The sequence below is a fragment of the Grammomys surdaster genome, unplaced genomic scaffold (assembly GCF_004785775.1).
Source record: "Grammomys surdaster isolate TR1022 unplaced genomic scaffold, NIH_TR_1.0 125793, whole genome shotgun sequence".
Taxonomy (NCBI): domain Eukaryota; kingdom Metazoa; phylum Chordata; class Mammalia; order Rodentia; family Muridae; genus Grammomys; species Grammomys surdaster.
In genome coordinates this window covers 416,209-425,901 of record NW_021620624.1, presented here as the reverse complement: position 1 = coordinate 425,901, position 9,693 = coordinate 416,209, and the positions used below count along the sequence as shown (strand labels likewise).

At 41.6% G+C, this 9,693-nt stretch overlaps 1 protein-coding gene across 3 annotated transcripts in view; it reads right to left on the bottom strand.

Moving 5' to 3' along the window:
* Positions 1–191: 191 nt before the first annotated feature.
* Positions 192–9,693, bottom strand: part of Fam185a (family with sequence similarity 185 member A) — a 54,312-nt gene continuing 44,810 nt past the window's right edge. For 2 of the 3 annotated variants that reach the window (XM_028789188.1, XM_028789191.1), the window contains one exon: positions 192–597. In XM_028789188.1, the coding sequence (XP_028645021.1) occupies positions 485–597 (113 nt within the window). In that variant the 3' untranslated portion in view covers positions 192–484. Of the gene's footprint in view, positions 598–6,375; positions 6,462–9,693 lie in introns of all 3 variants that reach the window. The other variant, XM_028789190.1, reaches the window with a different exon arrangement.

The following is a 9,693-nucleotide window of genomic DNA, read 5'->3' as shown; positions in this document are numbered from 1 at the left end:
AGAGAGAGAGAGAGAGAGAGAGAGAGAGAGAGAGAGAGAGAGAGAGAGGATCCACTGAGGCTGCTAGGCCCTACAGTCAGGGCGGACACACTGGGAACTTGTAAAGAAGAAAAAGAAAGGCCTCTAGTTTGGATATTGGAACACAATGGTAAGGGCTTTGGCCAGAGTAAATAACTGCGTATAGAAAGGCATTCAGTTGTCACATGTGTTTATAGTAAAAACAAAAACCCAAACCCCCAGTGTACAGGATTGATACTGTTTGTGGTTTCAGGTGTCACCGGAGGTCTTAAGACATATCTTGGGGACTTCTATAATTCGGAACAGAACAATAGAAAATGAATAGCAGAATTAAGTATATATTTTGCAGAAGCCCCTTGAAACCATTCACCAGTACTCACTGGCAACGCTGTTGTTTTTGACGTTTGTATGAACGCTGGCATCTGCTTGTTCGTCCACTCAAACACCAAGTGCCCTGAGAGCACTCTCAGTCCGGCAGGTTCAGGGACTGGAACCAGCTCTGATACTGAAAGCTGACGGTGCCTTTGGGGGCAATGGCATTTATCCACCTCTCATGTTTGCCTGCTCGATTCAGGAGTCCTGAAATACAGAATTGCACCAAGTTCAGTTTACCTGCCAAGAACTATAGTTAACTCACTCATCTCACTAGTGTATGTCAAAAGCCAGAGAGGCCTAAGAAAGAGTATCTTGGTTAAAAGGGTTAGAGTCTGGAAAGCTGCAAAGATGTTACATAGTTTTGTTCCTCGTCTTCTGCTTGAGACAAAGCTGTAATATCTTTGCTGTTTTTAAAGCAGTTTAAAAAAGAGAATTCTACTGATGCATAATTAAGCTACTTGTATCTGAGGTACACAACAGCCAGTTTGACAGCATAGACTTCTGGGAAGTCAACTCCCCAGTCAAGATAGTGAGCACATCGGCCAATCGCATACTTCCTCCCACGCTGTGATCTGTGACCTTTCATGTGCCCTTCATCTCCCAGAGACCCGTGTGTTAAAGGCTTCATCACTCACTGCACTATGGGAAGGCTGGAAACTTTTAGAAGCAGGTTCAGAGGTAGGGCTTTTGGCCACTTGGAGTGTGCCCTTGAGGTGGGTAATGGGGTCCCAGCTCCTCTGCATCCTCTCACTCTGCAGCCCATGGTGAGCAGCTGCAGTGTCACGTGTCCCTTGCTATGGTGTGCTGTGGCTTCAGCACAGGGCCCAATGGTAAGGAGTCTGCTCATCAGAGACTGGCGCTCCCCAAACTGTGAGCTCCCGGTGTTCTCACTATAAGTGGATTAGCTCAGACATCTGTTGTAATAACAGAAAGACTGACACACTTTCCCTGTCATCCCTCCTCACCCCAAAATCTAGCAACTGTTGATCTGCTTTGTCATGGTGGATTATTTGCATTTCTTAAAACTTCACATAAATGGACTTGTACTTTTAAACATGTATTTTTTTCAACATAATCATTTTGAGGCTGTATCATTTTCCACATTGTTCCTTGTGGTTTCCCCCAAGCAAGCTCATCAATGCTTGTTAAGTGTTCACAATGGGATCCACAGAAGTTCTGGGTCTGTTCCTCCCTCTAATCTCCACTGTCCCTGGTGCTTCAGCTTAGTCTTTTCACTCTGGGCTTTTGCTGGTTCTATGTTGCTCTCCTGACCCTGAACCCTGCACGGTGTGTGGTGGCCATAGGGCAGACCCTTTGCTTCTCATCTCAGTGCAGTTCTTATGTCATCTCTGTAATCTCTCTCCCGACATCCATTGCAGTTTGAAAAAAAAAAAAAGTCAGCCACAACCACAGCTAAACTTTCAAATAAACATGGAGGAAAGACTGGAATCCTTAACTTCTTGTTGTTAAACACCATTTAGCACCAATAGGAAGTTTCCTGAAGAGCTGGGTCCTTTCCTTCATGTGCAGCTCTCCTCACTGCCCCAGTCAGTGGGTTTATCCTCTGGAGTGAGAAGCTGGTCTACTCCTGTCCTTCTGCAGCAGGTGAAGCCAAGAACACAAGGCTGCTGCTGGCAGCAAACACACAGGCGAGTGATTTCAGCTTAACCTCCATACTAAAGGCAAGACATTTTACAAACTTTCATTAGGTTGTAACTGCCCTATCTCATTGACAGCTTTCATTGAAAGCTTTTGGTACTTTAGCCTGAATCTGTACAGATGCTATTCTAGGCCTTCAGATGAGTCTTGCAACACACTGGAACCTGGGGTTTCAAAACCTTCTTCCTAATACATCTCTTTGCCTAAAAAAGAAGACAATTTTCCTGTGGCTAAGAAATGGGTAAATGATCGATCACTCTATTCTTAGGTAGTATGGTTTCCAACAAGTGAGAAGAACAGTTTCTACAATATACTTAACTCTGCCGTTTACTCTCTAGACTCCTACTCCAGGTTTTCCCAAATACATAACTTCCAAGTTCTTTCTAGTTAACTCAGAGCATACGTGATTTAACCAGCACAAGCTAACAGCCAAAGACCAAGTTCTGGGAAGCAACCAGCTTTGTTTGTTTATGTTTGCACCAGAGCAACATTCCCACTTCTACAGCACACTAAGCTGCAGTGCACTAGGGCCAGAGGACTCTCCTCCCACTGAGCACACACTGGGAGCCGCACACTCTCCTCCCACTGAGCACACACTGGGAGACACACACTGTCAGTACCTTAGGGATCCTCAGAGATGTATAATGACCAATCAGCCCCCCCATTTGCCAGCTGGAGAGGAAATAAATGTCACAGCTACCTTTTTATCACTTTTAACATACACATTCCATACACAAAACCTAACCACACATACATTCTTCTCCAAAGTACAAACATTTTAATTCTGTCAGAAGTATTCTAATCTTCTCTCAATAAAAGCACAACCAAAATATTTTAACAAGAAGCCATTACAACAGAAAATATTTTTTGAGCTAGTCCAAATGGTCCCCCATCCATTAAATTTTCCTTCAGTTCTAATAAAGGTAGTAGTTGTGTAGACACAGAGCAGGAAATAACCATACACTGACTTTCCCCAGACCTTTCCTGGGCAATGTCCGATTCTGTCTGTTGTACTTTTCTTCTCAGACACTGTAGCTTTCATTTCTGAAAATGTAATTTTGGTCTTTTTTTTTTTTTTTTTTTTTTTACTTCACGAGTCCTAACCTTTTGAGGACAAGGAATACAGCTATAGCTTTATTTTCCTGTTCTGCTAATTCTATCCTCTGAGTCAATTCTGCAGTATTTATTTTTCTTCGTTACAGGTCATGTTTTCCCTCTTGTCTCTGCTTTTCTAGTGCTGGGATTACAGTAGAGACAGCATGCATCATGCTTTCTCTCCTCTTAGTCTAAGAATCTCTGAGCAGATGCCAGCCATTATGACTGTTACCCTGTTGAATGCTGAGTGCTCATTTCTGTGACTCTATGGCCACAGAGTGGGGAGGCTGCATGTACTCCCCACTCCTGTTTTCCATTCTGGTAGCCCTAGCCCAGTGGCAGCTTGCCATGGGTAGCCTCCTCTCTTCCTGTCTTCCTTCCTTTAGGGCTCACCTAATCCCAGCAGCAACTAGAAACCCAGTAGTCACCATTGTAATACAGACTTAGGTAAGCTGCCTCTGGTCTCTACCCTTCCCCCAACTCCAGCTGCCTACCATATCTACCCTGAAGGTACTGCCTGTTTTCCTACTCCCTGTGCCCAGGTCCAGTCTGGCATGTTCCCTGAACCCTAGCCCCCCGCCCCCTTACCCTCTCCAGGGTGTGCCAGCCCATTCTGATCAGTTTTACCTGTGCTTTCCTAAGCCAGGCTTGGTGCTGGTCACCCAGCTTGTGGGCTAGTGTGGCTAGTCCTCAGGATCGCAGCTCATCTGCATTATACCCACCTTCCAGGCCTAGCCTAGGTGGCATATTTATACGCAGATTTAGTTTGCTGAGTCCCTGTAACCTCATCAGCTCCATCCTCATCCACTCCTAAGTCCTTGCCTCAGCTGTACGACCTATATGCCATCCTAGCTCGGGAAGCCTAGAATCTCACATCAACATAGAACCAAAGAAAGAAATCCACATGCCCTGGGCTCATCATACAAACACAAATAAAGAGAAACAGGTAGGCTAACTGCAGATCTTCACCTCTCCTTCAGAACCTCCAAAACCAATTCTCCAATCTTATCTCAGCTCTGCAGCAGACCACCTGCTACGGTCTCTCCTCACTTAGCCTTTGTTCCCAGGGACTAAACAGGTCCTGGTGAGCAAACACACTGCTTGACTCCCTCCTGTGGACCCTCAGCTCCCCACCTCCCAAATCACTCCCATTCCTAAGTGTCAGCTCCCAAAACCTAGAAACACCTAGGAACACATTCTACCTGGAACATCCAGTGGCCACAATTATTAGAACCCCAGAAGAAATTCTCTACCAGCCAACACACAACCAGCCACCATGCTTGCCTAAGACCTAGAGAGAGCAACAGAAAACAAAGGACAAAACAACCACCCAAAAAGATGAAACCCAGGTATCAGCACTTAGAATTACAATCTTCCCAATCCCAGATGTGTAGACTCAAGCATAAAAACACAGTAACACTAGGACAATATGTCTCCACTCGAGCTCAACAATCCTACTATGGCAGGCCATGAGTACTGCAGAATAGATGAAGAGTAAGAAAAAGACCCTGATATAGCTTCGATGATACATAAAGGGCCAGGGCCAGAAAGAGGAATAAATCCCTTAAAGCCTCTATGAAAACACAAATGGAGGAAGGAAATAAATAAAATCATTCATGAACTGAAAATGAAAACACAATCAGTGAAGAAAATTCAAATTGAGGGAAATCCAGAAATGAAAGCTTTAGAAACTTCAAACAGGAACCTCAGAGGGAATTCTCACCGACAGAAAAATGGAAGAGAGAATTTTAGGCATTGAAGACATGATAGAAGAAATGGATAACTCAGTCAAAGAAAATGTTAAATCTAAAAAACTTGGCACAAAACATCCAAGAAACTTGGGACACTATGAAAAGATCAATCTAAGAATAACAGGAATAGAAGGAGAAGAAACCCCGGTTAAAGGCACAGAAAATATTTTCAATAAAATCATAGAAGAAAATATCCCTAACCTAAGGAGATTACTAAAAAGGTATAAGAAGCTTACAGAATACTAAATAGACTGGAAAAAAAAGAGTCCCCTTGTGTGGATTCCCATCCCTGATCACCACTGTGCACTGGTGGCCTCACAATGCAGAGGAGCTGGGGAGCAGGGTCTCAGCTGAGTATAAACCACCCAGGAGACTGTGTCAGAGGACAGCTTTGAAATAGACAGGCTAAGATTATATAGCTCAAGTAGTAGGGAAGGGAGGAACAAGACAAGGGAGGTATGCTGATGTGGGGGAGGAGCCTTCAAAAGGTATCAGTTTAGCTCAGCTTAAAAAATATCAATTGAGATTAGCAGACTGCTACTTATGATTCTGAGAAGCCAGTTTTATGGCAGGGAAACAGAATTGTTATCATGACATGGCCTCTATGGAATTGAGTCTGCCCAAGCTTGAGGCAGCCATACTCCTGCCATGCTAAAAGCAGTCTGGGTTATAGGCAGTACTCTACTGTCCCTCATCCTGCTTGGAAACCCATGCCTTTGTCACATAATAATCAAAACACTAAACAGAACAGAGTAGGAATATTAAAAGCTGCAAGGGGAAAAAAGAGTAACATATAAAGCAATATATAAAGTCAGACTTATTAGAATAACACCTGACTTTTCAATGGATACTTCAAAAGCCAGAAGGGCCTATATAAGATGTGTCGCAGACTCTAAGAGACCACAGATACTAGCCCAGGCTATTATACCCAGCAAAACTGTCAATAATAATACACGGAGAAAATAAGATGATGAAATGTAATTTAGGCATTATTATCCAGCCATACAGAAGATACTAGAAGGCAAACTCTAACCTAAAGAGGTTAGCCACACCCAAGAAAACACAGGAATATATAATCCCAGAGCAGCAAATCAAAAGAGGGGAAATGCATGTGCATGTGCACCCATATACCACAACAAAATAACAGAAATCAACAAACATTAAATGATCTCTCTCGACATCAATGGTCTCAATTTCCCAATAAAAAAGACACAAACTAACAGAATGGATGCAAAGACAGGATCCATTTTTCTACTAAATTCTAAGAAACACACCTCGACATCAAGGAAAGACATTATTACCCCAGGGTAAAAGGATGGAAAAAGACATTCTCAACAAATGAACCTAAGAAGCAAGCTGGTATAGTCATCTAAATATCTGACAAAATAGATTTCAAATAAAAACTAATCAGAAGAGAGAGGGATTGGCTTGTAAAAATTCTCAATAAAATTTTTGCAAACCAAATCTAAGAACATACCAAAAGATCATCTACTGTGATCAAGTAAGCTTCATCTCAAAGAAGCAGGGATGGTTCAAACATATGTAATCCATCATACAAAAAACCTGAAAGACAAAACCACATGATCATCTTATTTGCTGTAGAAAAGGCCTTTTATGAAACACAATACTCCTTCATGATACAAGTCCTGGAGAGATTAGGGATACATAATAAAGACATAATAAAGGTAAAATCAATACAATAAAAGGTTTACAGCAAATCCATAGCCAACATTAACTTACATGAGGAGAAACTCAAAGCAATTTCACTAAAACCAGGAACATGACAATGTTGTTCACTTTTTCTATACCTATTCAATCTACTTGAAGGCTTAGCTGGAACAATCAGACAACTGAAGGAGATCAAGAGGAAATGAGTAAGTCAAAGTATCTTTATTTGCAGATGATATGATAGTAAAATAACCCTAAAAATTGCACCAGGAAACTCCTACAGCTGAAAAACACTTTCTGCAAAGTAACTGGATACAAATTAACTCACAAAAATCAGTAGCCCTCCTATATACAAATGACATATGGACTGAGAAAGAGATCAGAAAAAACAACCTTTCACAATAGCCTTGAAAAATATAAAACATCTTGGGGTAACTCTAACCAAGCAAGTGAAAGACTTGCATAATACAGACTTTAACATACTGAAGAAGATGGAAAGATCTTTCATACTCATGGATCCATAGGATTAATATAGTAAAAATTGCCATCCTGCCAAAATCAATTTACAGATTCAATGCAATCATCAACATGATTCTTCATAGATCTTGAAAAGACATTTTTTAGCTTTATATGAAAACACAAAAATCCCAGGATAGCTAAACAATACTGAATACTAACAGAACTGCAGGAGGTATTACTATCTTGGATTTCAAGTTGTACTACAGAGGTATGATAATAAAAACAGCATGGTATTTGCACAAAAGTAGACATGTAAATAAGTGGAATCAAACTGAATAACCAGATATAAATCTTCATACCTATGAGTACTTGACTTTTGATTAAGAAGCCAGAGGTACACACTGGAAAGATGACATCATCTTCCACAAGTGGTTCTGGTCAAATTGGATGTCTGCATGTAGAAGAGTCTAAATAGAACCATATTTACCATTCTGCACAAAACTCAACTCTGACCGTATCAAAGACCTCAACATAAAAACCAGATACACTGGACCTGATAAAAGAGAAATTAGGGGACAGCCTCAAACTCCTCAAAGGAAACGACTTTCTGTCTCTAAGACACTAAGATCAACAATCAATAAATGGGACCTCATGAAACTAGAAAGCTTCTGCACAGCAAAGGACAAAGTAGCAGCCTATATAATGGGAAAACATTTTTACCAACTACACATTCAATAGAGGGCTAATATCCAAAATATATAAAGAACTAATAAAACTAAATGTCAAGAAAATAGCAATTAAAAAAAAAGCAAGCAAGATACAGACCTAAATAGAATTCTCAAAAGAGGAAACTCAAATGGTAAAGAACATGGCAATATTCAGCAGCCTTAGTCATCAGAGAAATGCAAATAAAACATTGAGATTTCATCTTATAGTTGTTGGAATGGCTAAGATCAGTAACACAAGTGAGCTCATGCTGGTTAAGGTTAGAATAAGAGGAACACTGATCCATTGCTGATGGGGTGCAAACTTGGACAGCCAGTATGGAAATCAGTGTAGTGGTTCCTTGGAAAGATGGGATTAGTTACCTCAAGAGTGAGTGTGGTGTACCACTCTTGGACATACACCCAAAGGACATTTCATCCTGCCACAGAAACACTTGCTCAACCATGTTCACTACAGCTCTATTTATTCATAATAACCAGAAATTGGAAACAACCTAGATGTGCCTCAACAGAAGAATGGATGAAGTACATGTGGTGCAGTTTCACAATGGAGTATTATTAAGCTGTTTAAAAACAAAGAGGAAGAAATTCACATGTAAATGGATGGAACTAGAACAAAATCACCCCAAGTGAGGTAACCCAGATACAGAAGGACAAATAAAGTATGTATGTTTTTACATGTGGATATTTACTGTTATGTCAATGATAATGAAGCTATGATCCATAAAGCCACAGAGATTAGTTACTAGCAACAAGGCAGGACAGATAGATCTTGTAGGAAGAAGAAACAGAATAAGTAGTTATGGATAGACAGGGAGAGGGGCTGAAACCAGGAGGATGAGGTGGGAAGTGGAAACAAGTGAGGGGAGGGAGAGGATGCAGAGACCAGCTAAAAGTAGAGCCTTAGGAGCGGTAGAAGACAAACAGCACAGGGAAGCTGCCTACAAGATACACATATTTGAAGGCCATTTAAATGAAATTGCCAAAAAATGGAGGAGACAGATCCCCAACCGGACATATCTTGTCACCAAATGAAGCTTCCAATATCTGAATTGGAGTACACCTAATTGAATTGTTGGCCAAAGGGGTTCCATGGAAATCCCCAAACAATACAGGATGTTGTCAAGACTATAGGTTGTTCTCCACAATCTGACAGTAAGGCCCTACTGCTGAAGAGCATACTTACATAACTCATTGAACATGGAGAAGTGAAGCTGCTGCCTACTTAAAGCCTTTACTCCTGCTCTGGAGTCTTTGACACAGGAAGGTACTCTGCATATTACGAAATGAGAAATGTAAACACCAACACAATCACAAACCCTTTGATCTACAATGGTGTGTGGCCTGCAAGATAAGCTAGTGCAATGGTGGCACAAAGCTTGTGGTCAAAACCAACCTATGTCTGACTTGACTTAGGCCCACTCCATGAGACATAACCTGCCGGGGTCTAGCCTCGACACAGAATCAGAGTTCTCAACTGGAAGCAGGGATCTCTGGAAGGCACATAATAAATATACACAGACTACTTTTTTGGGTACAAGCTGACAGGCAACTTTTCAAGGCTTAAAGTCTCTCTCTTCTCTCTCACACTGCTTTCTTTCTCTCTTGCTCATTCACTCGTAGCTTGAGGCTGCACACACTCTGCATTCTCCTGTGCACTTTTCTTGAACTCTCATACTCCTACACACCTCTGTGATTCCCCCTTCATTCTCACACACATACTTTACACACACCTCACACACACCACATACGCTCTCCTTTCACACACACACACACTCTCCATACAGACCTCACATTCTCTCTTCACTCACTCCTCACTCTCTCTCTTCACTCACTCCTCACACTGTCTTCACTCACTCCTCACATCCTCTCTTCACTCACTCCTCACACTCTCTCTTCACTCACTCCTCACACTCTCTCTTCACTCACTCCTCACACTCTCT